Below are 15292 nucleotides of genomic sequence, written 5' to 3'. Positions count from 1 at the left end.
TTGCGGGCGCTTACCGGTGCAAAACCTTGCCGTGCCACATTGGGCCGAAACGTGCGCATCGAGAACATCGTTAGTTCTCGGCGTTCGGAATCACCCGCGGCATGGTGAAGTGAAATTTACTGCGCCATCACGGCGAGGCTGTTAGCGTCCTGTCAACGGTTCAAGACTTGCACAGGATCGGGACATGACCATTTTGTACGCGACAGCCCGGATCGCATTGCTGTCTGTCGAGGGCCCGCATGTCCTCTCATGCTCACGTCGCGAAACGTTGCAAACCGTGATGCTGTGTCTCTCCGGCGGATCGCCCTACGCACCCGGTTCGGGGCCGTCGTTTACGAGCGACTATGGCAAATAAGATCCTCTTTGTCGATGCGAGCGGCGCCGGCTTGCCCGGTGACGTCCGAGCTAGTCGACATGGCGGTGGCTATCGGCAGTACGACGCCATTGTCTGCGCAATAGCGCTTCGCAAGCTGTGTGTTCACAGAGCTGAACTGCACAGATCTTAGCCTCATATATAATGCGTCTCGCATGTCAAGCTTACCGTACCTATTGCTTTCCCCGATACCACACCACTGGCATCACTCATGGAGGCATTGAAACGGAATCTTCAGACAGGGATGGAGCTGTTGCGAGACATCTTCGACGAGCTTGAGCGCTTAACAAATCCCAACAACCCGGATATCCTCCGGAGATATATTGCCGACGCAGATAGGTGTGTCGAGTGACTTGGCTGGCTGAGATGGTATCTGACGCCATGATTTCAGTCTTCAAGCAGAACATGACAAGTTGACGAAAGAAATCAGCGGGGCGGGGATTTTAAAGGCCATCTGGGTTCACAACGAGACGCTAAAGTTCAAGAATCGTGCAGCGGAACTCCAGGAAAACGTGAAGGTACCGGGATCTGGCATGCATGACGGGACTCGACTAACTCGCAAATGTCCAGATGTATTGCGACGAGGAAAGGAGACTAGCATTGCGTATCGCGAACGGTGCTGTCTTCCAACCTAGTAGCGTGAGTTCAACGGACATTCACAGGAGTTTTATCATCTCACCTGGGTGTACAGCACGCTGCACCCCTCGATACTGCTTCTGCAACGGACTATTGCAGGTAATGGCCTTGAAGATGGGAACCCTGAGCAGCAACTGGCTCTTATGGGCTCGTGACCAGTCATCACTCTGATGATTCGCGAGTGAGGAGCAGGAGCCACCGGGCCAAGGTTGAAGATGGCGTGGCGGTAGTGTAGAAGATCAGGCAGATATCGTTGAATCGTGTGATACAGTTGTAGCGATATGATCGGGGCAGAATATCTTGGGTAGGGCAGGAGTAATACTTACATAACGACTTGTACTACGCCACCGTGGCGCACGTAATAAGCAGGCGCTTGATCCCAGACGTCGACGGAGCTCGTGCGCATGTATCGAAACGCTGGGGTTGGACTAGAATTCGACGCTTGACCATGAGGCTGCGATCTTGTCTTACCCTGACGTCGTCGACCTTCGGATCTCCGATGAAATCATCCTCGCCCTCTCTAGGCCATGTTCTGGGACGATCCAACATCGGATATGGAAGTTATTCCCAGACTGGGGTTTCATCGCTGCTCAGGACTGGCGCATACACGCGGACGACCCTTGCGACGCGTATACCAAGTTTCATTTCCGCCCGCAAGGCTTACATCCCATGAGGTTCTACCATGTTGCGCGGTGGAAGCATGAATCTCCTGAAGAGATGGATATCAACTGCCGGGTGCGCCAGGGGTTCCAGGGTCAGTTCCCGTGTGCCATAAGCATGAACTAAGCGCCCGTGGGTCTTGCAACCACGTGTAAGTCTGGGTGCAAATGGATATCTTCAGCGAGCTATATAACGCAGTGCGCCTCCGGTTACTCTACCTCCTTCTCTATACTACGTACTAATTCTGGTATCATCTTCCATGGCCGACGCCGCTAGTGCTGCTATTCAAATGGCGGCAGGTGCAATGCATGTAGCTCGCAAGCTCAACAGAAGTCTCAATCCGGAAGTACATCTTGAGAAAGCGCGTGTTGCAATCAAGGAGGCCACCGACGAACTCAAGCAGTACCGCGATTGCATTGATAATGTCGTTGCAGCCAGCTTTTATGATGCCGCCAATGAGTATGTACAGATCCGGTCTATAGTCAGTACCGTAACCAATTTATGAGCTGTAGACTATTATGCAACCAAGACCGAGTTATGAAGGACTGCAGACGACCTTTCGGAACATTCAAAATGTTGGCAGCTGCCCGGACGATCAAATCCAAGGCACGGCACCACCTGGCAAACGTGAAGGTGCCAAGTCCTACTCATTGACATGGAACGCTGGAGTTTCCTGAACGCGCTCTCGCATCATATAGAGTGCTAGCGCCATGGCTCAAGTGGATGCGGAGAGGCGGTCACTGCAAGCGCAGTGTGCGCAGGAGCCGAGTAGGTTTTCTCGTATTTGCAGTTGCTGCTGAATTGTTTCAAATCGGAGTGTGGATAGGTCGAGCCCGTGAACACAATCAACGCCTCCTCAGAACGGCAAACGAAGCAGTGTCAACGCCTTCGACGACCATCTCTGCAGCCGATGCCTCGGATCCTGCCATGGAAGCCCCGCCTTCAATATCTATGCCCGAGCCCAGCATCGCTGGGCGTACTGTCTCTTCCCCAAATTACACATCCGCTACTGAGAAGACGCCATCTTTCTTTGACAGGGAGGGGCGCCACCCTGCCCGAGGAACACGCGGTCGCGGTGGGAGGCGCGCATTTGTAATGTTAGCCATTTACGAGGAAACAAACGACGAAGAACAAGACTCGTGTTCTTGCAGCTGTGGTGACGAGAGGGCGTGCTACATATGCACTGGCATTCCAATCCTCCACCGTAACTGACGTGATATCACCCGCGATGCGTTTCTGTCTCGCGATCTGCGATCGCGCTGGAGCTGACAGGTACCTTGTTGTGCATGTACGAAACGGCGGTGCCGTCTTCTTTATTCAAGTTCGTGGACTAGTTGTACAATGCATGTATCAATCGTGTACATCACTGCGCTATGTAGCAATAGTCTTGGACAACAAAGGTCCACTATAGGCCACAACCGATACCTCAGACGGCAACGCTCCGCACGTTTCTAAGAGGTGGCGTCGACGTTGAATGGTACACAATCGACCTGCATATCAGATCCGACCATTAAGCAGTGATTCTTTGGCACCAGTTGCCAATCGCCCTTTTGATACGTCGTCGGCTCACTCGCAACAATTACATGCTCTCCATGTTCCTCCGCCGCTCGAATGTTCGCCAGGATCGAAGGCGATGCTCCGTCCGGATGACCGGGATACTTGCGGTTCAAGGTCACTCCCGCTCTGGTCGAGAAGTACAGGGAAGGCGGGTGCTCCGTGGGGTGGTTCCTGAATCGGATGGCCAGGAGTTGCGTCCCGTCCGTGACGGCGACGTTCAGGCTCGACGCGTTGAACTCTATGCCCTTCTTCGGCAGTGTTTGGTGTTGCACCGAGATGACGGTCGTGACAGCCTTCTCGAGAGCCGCCTTTACTTCCTCCAGCGAATGAGAGGCGTCCCAGGCAGCCGCGCCCTTTTCGCCGGCGAGATAGGTGAAGAACAGCGCCGCGAGGTGTTCGGAGTCGGTCGAACCCTTGATACGCTGCTCCGCGTCTTCGGACACATGCGCCAGCACCTCGCGCCGGATGGACGCGAAGTGCGCGACCTCGCCGTTGTGCATAAACGCGTAGCGACCAGCCGAGGTCTGTGCACCGTCGAACACGAAGGGGTGGTTGTTGAACTCGGAGACGACGGCAAACTCGGACGCCGCGCGTATATGCGCGAACACCGCCAGGGAGGACGTTTGGGCGCATACAGACTTGAAAACGGGGTCCGTGATGCTAGTTCTGGATGAGCGGGAGGATCTCTGTCATGACAGATAGGCGTACGGTTCCCGAACGATCCGATATTGAACGGGTCTTGGACCCTCCGAGTCTGTGAACTCCGATCGTGCCGTAGTGTACCTGCACAAGCATGAGATTGGCCAACCGGGAATCAGAGACGATTCCGACATACCATGCCACGCCCTAGGTCTTGTTATCAAGTGTGATCTATCATTCAGAACGGGTATGGCGCGCACCAAGCCATCGGTGTTGAACAACCTATTGCGCATCGCGATCTCCCTCTCCGTGGCTTTGGTGTCAGCATCAGGTTCGTAGTGCGTCAGATATGGCAGGTAATGGTCGTGAACTTGCTACTTGTGGAGATACGTTATCGCATGTCATGGTCATTCAGGCTATTTTGCGTACCTTGGTGATCGCATGGGCCGGGCGAATCAGAACGTCTTCCAGAAGACACGGCTCCGAGTTGGAGATGTATGCGAACCATCTGCACATGCTAGCAACTTATATCGATGTGGTTCGGTCGAACGGGAAGACAGCGGGGCCACGCCGCATGTCCATCTTATATATGGAGTCTCCAAACAGAGTTCTGCGACGTCACTGTATCAAATTTTGGACGAGTGATGATTCTCTAGTCCAAGTATTGCTCTTTATGAGTCGACAAGGCCGCAATGTTTTCAATTTCAGGACAAGAAAAGGATGTGGCATCGAGAGCTGGTAGAGTGGAAGCTCCAGGAGACAAGGCAGTTGGTTGACCAAGACCGCGTCTGCCCTGATCTACGTCATGTGCCATGTTCGGCTCTTTGCGGCCGAATTGATGGCCGATCTTCACCCATAAGAGCATCGTGAACAGTTCTAACGTCCATGACCATGGCCTTCGAGTGAGTGAGTATCGGAGCGCTCGAGGCCAAGAACCGTTCCGTCTATCCACGTACACAGCTCTTCGCAGGGAATCTCGAAGTCTACAGAAGCATGAAGACTATGATCTGCCAGAACTTCGCTATGGTCGTCGAAACCGAATCTACCGCGCTGCGTTGAGTCATCTCGGGCTTGCATTGCCATTCTGAATATAATCGGCCAAGGAGACCGCGAGACGTCGTGGTGTGGATGGTTGATCGTCAACGGCCGCGACACGCGCTCAGATGGCCAATCTACGGCTTCGAGGTGCAGCATCTGAACTTCTCGAGGAAGCGCTGGCTCGGCTGGTGAGAGAACTGTTCGGCCCTGTGACGACGTAAGCCCCCTCCCAAAGGGGTTGCATTCTTGTGCCATCACAACACCGAGTTCCTTTCTCGCAACCCGGGATCCTCGGAACGATGGCCCCTTTCCCACACGTCGTCTGCGGCTTCACTTTGTTCACAGGAATGAAAGCTTTTTAAAGCTTGCACAGGGGATTTCCGGGTATCCGGAACCATAGTCAGTCGGGGGAGTGTTTAAGCAAGAGACGGTTCCCCGGAGCAAGATCGCCCTTTAGCTCCCTACTCTTCCTCGGCGCGTCGCGGAGCAGCATGATCTCACATATTCCGAACGAACTCTGGGACCGCATCATTGACTTCCTTCACAATGAACCCGCCGCTCTCCGCTCAAGCTCGCTTACATGTCGAGACTGGGTCGCAGCCAGCCAATTCCACCTATTCCCGAGTACCGTCGATCTACGGGGAGAAAATACACGGACCAGACGATTCGAATTCGTCATGAAGGCTTCGCCGCATTTAACGCGGTACATCCAATCTTTGAAGCTTGATGCGGCATCTACCCCGTGGGTGACCCTAGCGACGGTTGAACTACCGCGGGTGACCGAGCTCCTGCTGGATGGTTTGTCCTGCAAATTACCATCGACAACGCTGGCCTGCACTCGATGGCTGACGCGACTGCCTGCCTTGCGCACACTAATTCTCTTCCGGGTAACTTTCACCCGCTCGGCTTTCCTCGACGTAATCTCGACCCTCCCGCTGTTACACCGCCTAGACGTTGTTAATGCGGATGTCGAGCACTGGGACGAGGAACGACATACGCCCCCACATCAGTTCACCAGCGCCCTGCAGGAACTCCATCTTTCCGGCTTCGGAACTGCGGAGATTCTGGGGACATTGGCAGAGCTTTGCGCGAACGCGGGCATACAGCTTACAGAGCTCCATTCCGGCTCTTGCGAGACAGCCGCAGATCTCTTGGCCCTGAACGAGATCATGCGGCTTAATCCGTCGCTACGACACCTCGAAGTCTATCTGCTGTATTCTGCAGAAGATGCAGGTTCGTCATGCCAACGTGTGTGTCTAAACCCGTCCTGACATACCCAACTTAGGCCCCCTTGATTTATCTCGCAACATGGCTCTAGAGGGCCTAGTCGTCGAGTTAGAGATGGTGTCCGCATCCGTCGACGCTCTAATGGGCGTTGCGGAGTCGTTGGAGCAGATCGCGTTCCCTCATCTCCAAAACATTCACATCGTCCTCAACCTCTTCTCATCGAGGAGCGATATCTGGACGGCGAAGTGGTGGAAGATGCTGGGTGATGTGTTGAAGGACCCCTGTTTCGACAAGCTCGAGGTGTTGGACATCACCTTCCACGGTCACAAACCGCCGGAGGTCGTCCCGGAGGAGGACCTGTCCACCCTCGCGACCAAGCAGCTGGACTTCCTATCCAAGCGCGGCGTCGAAATATCCCTCGAGTCGGACGGAACATGAACCCGACCGGTTGTTGGGCCGGTAGATACACGCGTTGGGCCCTGAACAGTGCAGTTTCGAGGGTGCTAGATTCACGATGGATGGACTTTGGGCTGCCAGGGTAGTGCATTCGGTACGACGATTCCTGAGAGCGTGGCACACCTCGCCGCGGTCCCGGTGTTCGTTTCTCAAGGGCGCAAGGGTCTCACGTGGGGAACGATAGCGGCGCAGAGAAGGCACGTACCAAATATGGTAGCACCACCTGCTTTGGCAAACATAGATAGCTTAGAGTGCGCCCGGATACCATTTGCTGTTGTCAATATTTATTCTACCTAGGTTTATCTCTCGGTGAATTGTGCTGCGAGCCGGCGCTGCGCAGGTTGCAACGCGATCGAGCACAGCGCGTTGGAAGGCTAGTCGTAGTGCTGCGGTAAACACGAAGAGACAGCATTTGATGACGATGTAATTCCATCCTAGACCACGACGCCCGCAAAGAGGATCGTATATGAATGTGATCTACAGAACAACGTACGTCCGCCGGTTTTAGAACACCAGACCTTGCTTCATCCGAGTTGACCTCACGTTCAACCAAACTGAACCGAGCTGACAACCCTACGGGTCTCGTTACGCTCCAGCACCCAACCTGGCCCGCTCCAGATTCTCCGACGCACATGCAAGCGTCAGGGGCAGCAAGACGGCATTCTTGATGACATATGGTTCCGGTGGGTGCATTACGGAAGGCGGAAGCCGGATATTTCCCAGTGCACCCTGGGGCAGGCACGCCAATGCCGTCAAGCAAAGAGAGTCCGTCCGTCCTCGTTGCAACTTTGGGACATTATGCCGAGCTAAGTTCCGTCATCTCCACTCTTCTGTAGCGAACGCCGGGCGCTCGACACGTCCGATTTCGTCCATGATCGTGAATGGTTCTGGGGTAATCGTCCCCCCCCTCCGCCACACGAAAATCTCTATCAGAGAACGCGAAGCCGGCCCAGAATAGCGTCGAACGCTGTCCGAGCGTCGTCGCTCTCGGGAGGACCTCTCTGAGACAGGTTAGCACTTGCCCGACACTCCAGCCCCCGCTTCTGACGCTCTGGACAAAGCTCTCGAGTGACGCCGCAAATGCCTCATCCTGACAGACGAACCGCAGTGGAGCACCGGCAAGGGACGCGGCTGCCCACTGTATGACCGTTTTGATCTGCGGGTCTCCGCCGAAGGCGCCGCAGCCCCATAGGCCTGTGGAGATGTGACGGTACGGGCCTGGAGCGCTGTCGTAGGAGGAGAAGGCGGTGGCGCACTTGCTCAGCTCGCGGTCGATGTGGCCAGGGAGGAGATCGCGGACGCGTCGCCCGTAGTCCTCCTGGTCTAGCTCGAGTGCGTCCATGAAGAGCATCGTCCCGTGCGTCCAGTCAGAACTCGCTCCATTCACCTCCCCGTCTGGGCCGAGACCCGGATCGACCCAGGCACTCCTGCCATACCCGACGATGTTCACCATCGCCTCCGCCCCGCGTATGACGAGAACATCCGCGTCGCCCAACGGCGGCGTAAACAGGACCGCCGGACAGGCTTCCGGACTGGACCCCACCTACACCTCCTCCTGCGTCCCGCCGCATCCGAACCCGATGAACCGATTTGCGGAAATCACGGCGGCGCCGCCATCGAGCCCGAGGAATCGCGAATGGGTAGTCGCCTCGGCTGTGCGACAGACTTCCAAACCTGTGAACGGCTCGCGCGATGCGTACAGACTGTCGGGTGGCGTATGATCGGTGAAAAGGGCGAAGGTTATAGACCGTTCGTCGATAGACGCGGCCATAATCGCAGGGTCCCCAGCCGCGATGCGTTCAAAGTGTCGCCATAATGCGGACAGGTATGCATGGACGGCGCCAGAATGGGGCTGATTGGAGTGGTACCAGATATCGAAGGCGGGCGATCGCCCTCCCGACTCCATCCATGGCGACGGCCGGAACGTGCAGAAGAACTGGTGCACGACGAGGCAAGCTACCTGTCGACCAGAGAAGGTATGTTTCGAGGACAGAGTGCCTAAAAAGGGGATTTTGTCGCGTCCATGAAATAACACGGGCATTTCCAGCGCCAAGGCAACCAGCGCGCGCCACGTAGTCGAACAGAATCGGCGTTCGTCATCGGGGCTCGAACAAACGTGAGCCTTAAGGCCATCCAGATCCTCGTGGCCTGACACACGCAGGGTCAAAGAGATCGTTTGTAGCGGTCGATGACATCGTCAGCGGATACGACCGGTTCTTGTAGGATAACTTCAAGTACGCTCCAGAACGGCACCTCGGCCTCGTCAGAGTCGACGAGGCTGAAGCGATCCTGACAAAGGAGCGATGAGCAAGAAGACAGGACGATGCTCATCTGGTGCCTTCTCGACAAATTGGCTGATGGAATCTCGAGGTCAAGGCGCAAGGCGGTCCCTCGTCAGAGAATATTCTGCCAAATCGGGCCAGCAATCGTCCCAATATGGGCGAGATGTTCCCGCGCCCGTCACGGTAGATATAACAAGCCAGGCTATCTCCTAATCGGACATCGTAAACCGTATGACACTCAACATCATGTCATGATCAATGTCCAACCCTCTGACCCCCTATAAATCCCCCCCTATAAATCCGGTTCAAGAACGACAATAGGCACCCCAGTCGCTCACCACCGTCTACCGTTCATCCTCCGAAATGGCCCCCAAGGTTGCTATCGTCATCTACACGCTCTACGGCCATGTTGCCAAGCGTAAGCACACACATTCGCTGGACGATGGACGCGCAATGCTAATTTAGGGGAACCTAACAGTCGCCGAGACTGTCAAGGCCGGCGTCGAGGCTGCTGGCGGTTCCGCTCAGATCTTCCAGTACGCTGCGAGCATGCAAAATATCAAACACCTTCACTGATGCGCTTACGCCTTACAGGGTCCCTGAGACTCTCCCCCAGGAGATACTGACTCTTATGCACGCTCCGGCCAAGCCCGACTACGAGGTCATCACCCCCGACAAACTCGCCACCTTCGACGCGTTCCTGTTCGGAATCCCCACTCGTTACGGTAACTTCCCCGGGCAGTGGAAGGCATTCTGGGACGCCACCGGCCAGCTCTGGGCGCAGGGCAAGCTCGCGGGCAAGTTCGCGGGCGTGTTCGTCTCCACCTCTTCCCCCGGTGGTGGACAGGAGTCGACGGCCATCGGTAAGTCTGATCGCACAATTTTCTGGTTTCACGTTGCGCCCCGTGATTACAGCAAGCATAGATGACTGACGCTGTCATCTCCAGCCGCCATGTCGACCCTCGCCCATCACGGCCTGATCTACGTGCCCCTTGGTTACAAGTACACCTTCGCGCAGCTCACCAACCTCTCCGAGGTTCACGGCGGCTCCCCTTGGGGCGCTGGCACTTTCTCGGGCGGAGACGGCTCGCGTCAGCCTACCCCCCTCGAGCTGGAGATTGCGCAGATCCAGGGCAAGACCTTCTACGAGCTCGTCTCCAAGGTTCAGTTTTAGAGCATCGACGTAACGTCGTTTCGCTAGACGGACTGGGATTCCGAACCCTGTAGACATCAATTTTGTCGTGTATCAAATAAACCTTGTGGACTATACGGGGAGCTTCGATTGCGCGATGAGTGTTCAGAGTTGCGCTGCATGAACCTGACACGTCTTGGCGTGAAATGGACGTTTTCCGGCGATAATTCTCGCAACCAATCAAGGCAAAAAGCATGCGTGAAGCGTACAGGCAACAATGGGTGTATTACGCACTGAGGAAGAGGTTCATCATATTGATTGCAAGCATAACTGAACACGACATACGGGCAAACGTGCCGATCTCCGGTATTCGTACACTAGGTGAGAAAGCCCTTCTTACTTCTTCTTCTTCGCGGGTTTCTTCTTCTTGGTGCCGCCTCCCGCCGGTGCACCACCCGCACCTGGGGCTGCGCTGGACGCTGCTGCTGCGGCCAGGACCGGCGTCCCTTCCCTCTCCGTCTCCGCTGCACCCGGTGCCGACGTCGTCGGCGCGGGTTGATGTCGGACGTTCTGCATCTTGGTCATGAGAGACAGATTGAGGGCCTCGAAACGGTTGAGGAAGATGGAGGATTGCGTTTTGAACTTGATGCACTGTCATCGGAGCGATCGGACGTTGAGTGCAATGATGTGAGGACGGTATGAGGGTAACATACCGATGTGTCATCGGTGATCTTGAGGACAAGCCTGCCCTCCAACGCCCTCCATTTTACACAGTAGCGCGCCTGCCAGAACGCTTGGTATGAGCGAGATCAAAAGCCGCGCATAACGAGGACATAGGCGTTGACCAAGAAAGCGTACTTTTTCAGGAGATTTGGTGTAGAGCTCTTCAGCGGCTTCTTGGAACTGGTGCCAGGACGAGATGTACACCATCCTCCCGGACGATCAGTATGGTCACTATCGCCAGTCAGTGGTGAAGGCACGCGGCCGCTGTGGCGCGCTTTGGCGAGGGACAAGGGACGGGAATAGACGGGGGTCCGGGCGGTTCCCCGCACGAGTGGCGGACCCCTGTAGTTGTTCTCATGACCATGTCGTCAGTATGGTCCGCGGTCGGTTCTCGTCGGGTTTTGTCTGCACGTCCTCTTCCGGTCTTTACTCGCCTATTTTTCTTGTTCTAAAGGGTAGGCTTTGTCAACATGTCGACTCCCCCTGCACAAAGGAAACGTGGGTTCAAGGTTAAGAGCGTCTGTCCAGAGAGACGCGGCTGAACGATTGTGTGGGGTTAGCTCTGCCGTTCATTGCAAACTTCACCGCCGGCGCCATCGCTGGTATCTCTGAGATCTTGACCTTCTATCCTCTCGGTGCACCATTTTCTAATAATCGATCGAGGTGCATGTTGCTGACACCGATATTATATAGATGTGGTATGTACTACACGTGCGAACGTCGGCTATGCTCAGACAACCCGGCGCGTAGGTCAAAACGCGACTGCAACTCGAGAAAGGCAAGGCGCAGCATGGGCTGGTAGGAACCTTCAAGACGATCATTAAGGAGGAGGGGTATGCAAATGTCGCATCTTCTCGGTCACACGGCTCTGATTTCGCTATGTTTCTCCAGTGTCGGTCGGCTTTATCGAGGTACATCCATCTTCATGCCATGGACACACTCATCTGTACTCATCTACGACGCGTCCAGGTCTTGTCCCTCCGCTGCTCATGGAGGCCCCCAAGCGCGCGACCAAATTGTGCGTCCCTTGCCCAACCCGCATCAATTCCGCAAACACCCGCGTCGAGTTACTCACGCTCGTGATTCTTGTCTAGTGCCGCGAACGACTTTTGGGGAAAGACGTACCTGCAACTCACCGGTGGCACCAAAATGACGCAGAGCCTGTCGGTGCTCACCGGGTGTACTGCGGGCGCGACGGAAAGTTTCGTCGTGGTGCCGTTCGAGCTCGTAAAAATCCGGTATGCCTGCTCTCAATGTGTGTTTGAACGAGGGGCTTACTGTACTGGGATGGCGGTATGATGAAGGTTGCAGGACAAGAGCAGTACGTACGCGGGTCCTTGGGACGTTGTGAGGCAAATCGTCAAGGCAGAAGGCCCGTTAGGTCTGTATGCTGGTATGGAAGCGACTTTTTGGAGGTGAATGAGACTTGCTGGTTTGGTGCATGTACTGCGATGATAATGTTCGTTTCAGGCACGTGTGGTGGAACGGAGGGTTTTTCGGTTCGATATATCAAGTAAGGGCGTTGTTGCCCAAGGCAGAGGTACGACCCTCGTCCTCGTAAAGCATAGAGAACACACTGACCGCGGGACCGTGCAGAGCAAATCGGGCGAGATGCTGCACAACTTCGCATCAGGTTCAGTAGGCGGTTTCATTGGCACCGTCATCAACACTCCGTGAGTCCTTCCGAACTCGTAACTATCTCTATGGTTTAATATAAGCTATGATTCTGCAGGTTTGACGTTGTCAAGTCGCGTATACAAAACACTAGGAAGGTTCCGGGCGTTACCCCCAAGTATAACTGGACATACCCTGCGTACGTCTCCTTGCCCCTCTTTCGTCCTCTGCGTCCTTCTCGTTCTCATGACGCTTACGTACTTTTGCCCACTCGCGCAGATTGGTGACCGTGTTCAGAGAGGAGGGCTTCGCGGCGCTTTACAAGGGTTTCGTACCCAAAGTCCTTCGGCTCGGTCCTGGTGGTGGTGTACTCCTTCTCGTGGTGGAGGCTACACTTGTCATTTTCCGTCAAGGTGAGCTGATTATCATCACCGAATTTGGTCGTTCCCCTTATTCCCCTCGCCTCAGCTCTGGGTCCTCCTTATGTATAGACGGGTGTTTCACCAATCCATAACGGACGCATGTTGGTGATATGTCGACGAGGGCTAGATATCGTAGAAATACATAGGATGAATGGTTGCAGGCTATATGAACTAATGTATTCATATCGCTTCAACATTTGGTGCATAAATCTTTGCAAACACACAAACTCTGATTGGGTCGGAGCGAGCGCTGGAGGCGCTAGGTTTTTTCCCTGCTCACGTGCAGCATCCAATGTTTCGGCACGTCGCGCGGGGCGCGGCGCGACACGGTTGTGGGCGGCGTCCATGGACCATAACGCATCTTCTATCGAGGACAGGACAGCGCCCGACGCGCCTCAAGCGGGGCGTCATCTTGACCTCATCCTGTTTCAATATGATGAACACCGGTGCTGCGCGCGCTCTCAATCGCATGCCTCGGTCGCTCGTTCGGTGGTAATTATCAGTCATAACGTTGACCTCACATTGACGGCGCTGAGTGCTCGAAGAGCACTTAATATCTACCGACACGATATCATAGTTCCACTCAGGTCAAGATTTCGACATAGTTTCGTTCCAATTCATGACCGAAAACTCGCAAGGTGAATAAATAAAAGAATTTGCCGAGATCTCACGCGAAGACAGCACCCACCATAGGGATTTCTCTGGAAAAACGTGAAAAGACTTGCGAACCTTCGCCGCCATCGGACGATATAGCAAACCTCGGATTTCAGCATGTTGACTTCCACCCCAAAAGATCGGTTCACATTACGGTGTGAAGGAACGTTTTTCACCTAGAAGGCATTTATTGTGCGTATCGTATCCTGCTACCCAGCCCAGGCACGCGGTGGAGTTCTTAACGTCACTCAGATACAGCTCCCCCCGCAACTAGGCGCGGTCTCGCACCTGATAGCACCCGTTGGAGGTGCAAAGTGAGTTCGACATGTGCTTTCCCCTTAACTTACGCGGTGTTTCGTCTCTATTTCCGAACGCATGTACTTATGCATCTGTCTGGCTCATCTCGTCAGATCCATGGATCTCATGCCGTACGCAGTGCCTCATCATGCGGTGCGGGGTACCGAGTATCCGCGCGCACAACTCGGATGGGGCGCGAGCTAAGGTAAATGGCTGCGAGACGCAGCTCCGTCCGCCGTTGCCACTGTCTTCTCTTCGGGTCTCGCATGACTGAACTCGGCCTCAGTTCGGACCGCTTTGTGTTGCAGACGGCGTTGTGCTGATACTTCCCCTTTTTGAACGCAGCTTCTCGTCATGCGACATGGCACCCCACCGATGCATGTCTGCCGAATCTCCGCAATCCGCGGCTCGGTAAATAGAATCCTCTCGTATCGTGCCGGACGGATGCAAGCTCGTTCTGCTATCAATCCGGATGGACGTTCCATACCGGCACATCATCATGTTTTCGCCCGCTTCTCCGTCCATATCACACGTGAAGCTCATCGAACCCGACACGAAAATGAGTTGAGCCGGTTCTCTCGACGCTCGACTCACGTACGCCATCATCAACCTTGTGCCGGACGAATTCTCTTCCATGTCGGTTGGAAGCGGATTATATCTGCGAACCGGCAGGGTCACCTCGGACTCCTGCGTTGAATGGCTACCTCTGGCGCTGGGCCCCGGCCATAGCGAAATTATACGCTGCCCGCTCTGCACGCCCGCCCCTGCACACTGTCCATTCTTAAGATCGCCCGGTAACACCGCAGCTTCTGTACCCAAGCTGTCGCTGGTGCGTGGCTCGAGTGGCTCGTGGCCTTCACAGCCTTTCACATACCTCCAGGCCGCGCCGGCATGGCATTTTCGCTCAGTATATGGTCACCACCCGGTACTGGTCGACGCCCGGTGACCTCAAGGTATTGTGCTTATTCCAGGAAATAATCTATCTCTACGTAATACGCATGTCGTAGAACTTCAAGCGATACCATGGTGTCAGTAGTGACGGGTATTTGTAATGACAAGGTATGGCTCAAAACTGTACGCAGCGTGTGCTAAGCCACAGCTCACCTTTCTGTCGTTCTCAGTGGAAGTGTTTTCACAGAGTCGAAAGAGAACTTGAACACGCGGCGTACACAATTTGCCGTTCGTGCCCGCATGATCTGAGACAGAGGCAATGCGTTAAAGACCAATCAATGCAACTTGTCTGGTCCCGGGTACATATGTTTCCTCGAGCTGACCGAAGTCTATATGCTTGATAGGACACAATTTCAACGGTCTCACGGCGACGATGTCTCACCAACTCTATACTATAAAGCTTCTTACTCTGATCACTTTCCCGGGAAATTCAGTCCTCTCACGAGATACTTATACCCATGTCCCAAGCCGTGCCTCCGGAGCTGTATACTATCCGACACTCGTGAGTGTTTCTATACATAATGCCGCATGAACATCGGGTCATACGCGTGCGCTCTCTCGCATTGTCCATGCCTAAAACGCGGTGCTACCGTGGGACCGCATACGGCGTGAGGATTTCACCCCCTCACCT

The 15292-nt window shown here is 54.8% G+C and overlaps 7 protein-coding genes across 7 annotated transcripts; 4 read left to right on the top strand and 3 right to left on the bottom strand.

The window, feature by feature from the left end:
• Positions 1-584: 584 nt before the first annotated feature.
• PUNSTDRAFT_145665 (uncharacterized protein) lies at positions 585-1329 on the top strand (the record flags this gene model as incomplete). Its single annotated transcript, XM_007386844.1, has 4 exons — positions 585-712; positions 765-891; positions 944-1012; positions 1065-1329. The coding sequence occupies 4 exons, from the start codon at positions 585-587 to the stop codon at positions 1110-1112; spliced, it is 372 nt and encodes a 123-aa protein (XP_007386906.1). The 3' UTR covers positions 1113-1329.
• Positions 1330-2367: 1038 nt separating this feature from the next.
• PUNSTDRAFT_122180 (N-terminal nucleophile aminohydrolase) lies at positions 2368-4404 on the bottom strand. The gene is made up of 4 exons (XM_007386843.1): positions 4295-4404; positions 3935-4239; positions 2496-3886; positions 2368-2437 (listed from the first exon to the last, which is right to left on the bottom strand). The coding sequence occupies exons 1-3, from the start codon at positions 4379-4381 to the stop codon at positions 3121-3123; spliced, it is 1158 nt and encodes a 385-aa protein (XP_007386905.1). The 5' UTR covers positions 4382-4404; the 3' UTR covers positions 2368-2437; positions 2496-3120.
• A 959-nt stretch (positions 4405-5363) lies between these two features.
• On the top strand, positions 5364-6568 carry PUNSTDRAFT_145663 (uncharacterized protein; the record flags this gene model as incomplete). The annotated part of the gene is made up of 2 exons (XM_007386842.1): positions 5364-6136; positions 6189-6568. The coding sequence occupies exons 1-2, from the start codon at positions 5395-5397 to the stop codon at positions 6566-6568; spliced, it is 1122 nt and encodes a 373-aa protein (XP_007386904.1). The 5' UTR covers positions 5364-5394.
• Positions 6569-6758: 190 nt separating this feature from the next.
• On the bottom strand, positions 6759-8917 carry PUNSTDRAFT_122178 (uncharacterized protein; the record flags this gene model as incomplete). The annotated part of the gene is made up of 5 exons (XM_007386841.1): positions 6759-6972; positions 7584-8042; positions 8136-8289; positions 8620-8726; positions 8780-8917. The coding sequence occupies 5 exons, from the start codon at positions 8915-8917 to the stop codon at positions 6961-6963; spliced, it is 870 nt and encodes a 289-aa protein (XP_007386903.1). The 3' UTR covers positions 6759-6960.
• Positions 8918-8943: 26 nt separating this feature from the next.
• Positions 8944-10042, top strand: PUNSTDRAFT_154771 (uncharacterized protein; the record flags this gene model as incomplete). The annotated part of the gene is made up of 5 exons (XM_007387073.1): positions 8944-9033; positions 9232-9286; positions 9347-9404; positions 9463-9731; positions 9816-10042. 5 exons carry the CDS (start codon positions 8944-8946, stop codon positions 10040-10042), a joined length of 699 nt encoding a protein of 232 aa, XP_007387135.1.
• A 354-nt stretch (positions 10043-10396) lies between these two features.
• PUNSTDRAFT_137205 (signal recognition particle SRP9/SRP14 subunit) lies at positions 10397-10930 on the bottom strand (the record flags this gene model as incomplete). The annotated part of the gene is made up of 3 exons (XM_007386840.1): positions 10397-10651; positions 10714-10782; positions 10859-10930. The coding sequence occupies 3 exons, from the start codon at positions 10928-10930 to the stop codon at positions 10397-10399; spliced, it is 396 nt and encodes a 131-aa protein (XP_007386902.1).
• Positions 10931-11126: 196 nt separating this feature from the next.
• On the top strand, positions 11127-12981 carry PUNSTDRAFT_145660 (mitochondrial carrier). Its single transcript, XM_007386839.1, has 13 exons — positions 11127-11221; positions 11284-11358; positions 11417-11442; positions 11474-11556; positions 11615-11634; positions 11693-11741; positions 11818-11961; positions 12028-12138; positions 12194-12263; positions 12320-12396; positions 12456-12536; positions 12617-12750; positions 12806-12981. Exons 1-13 carry the CDS (start codon positions 11194-11196, stop codon positions 12826-12828), a joined length of 921 nt encoding a protein of 306 aa, XP_007386901.1. The 5' UTR covers positions 11127-11193; the 3' UTR covers positions 12829-12981.
• The last annotated feature ends 2311 nt before the right edge of the window (positions 12982-15292 follow it).

This window comes from Punctularia strigosozonata (genome assembly GCF_000264995.1).
Source record: "Punctularia strigosozonata HHB-11173 SS5 unplaced genomic scaffold PUNSTscaffold_12, whole genome shotgun sequence".
NCBI lineage: Eukaryota > Fungi > Basidiomycota > Agaricomycetes > Corticiales > Punctulariaceae > Punctularia > Punctularia strigosozonata.
The sequence above is the reverse complement of the archived record's forward strand: the minus strand, read 5'-3'. Positions and strand labels throughout refer to the sequence as shown.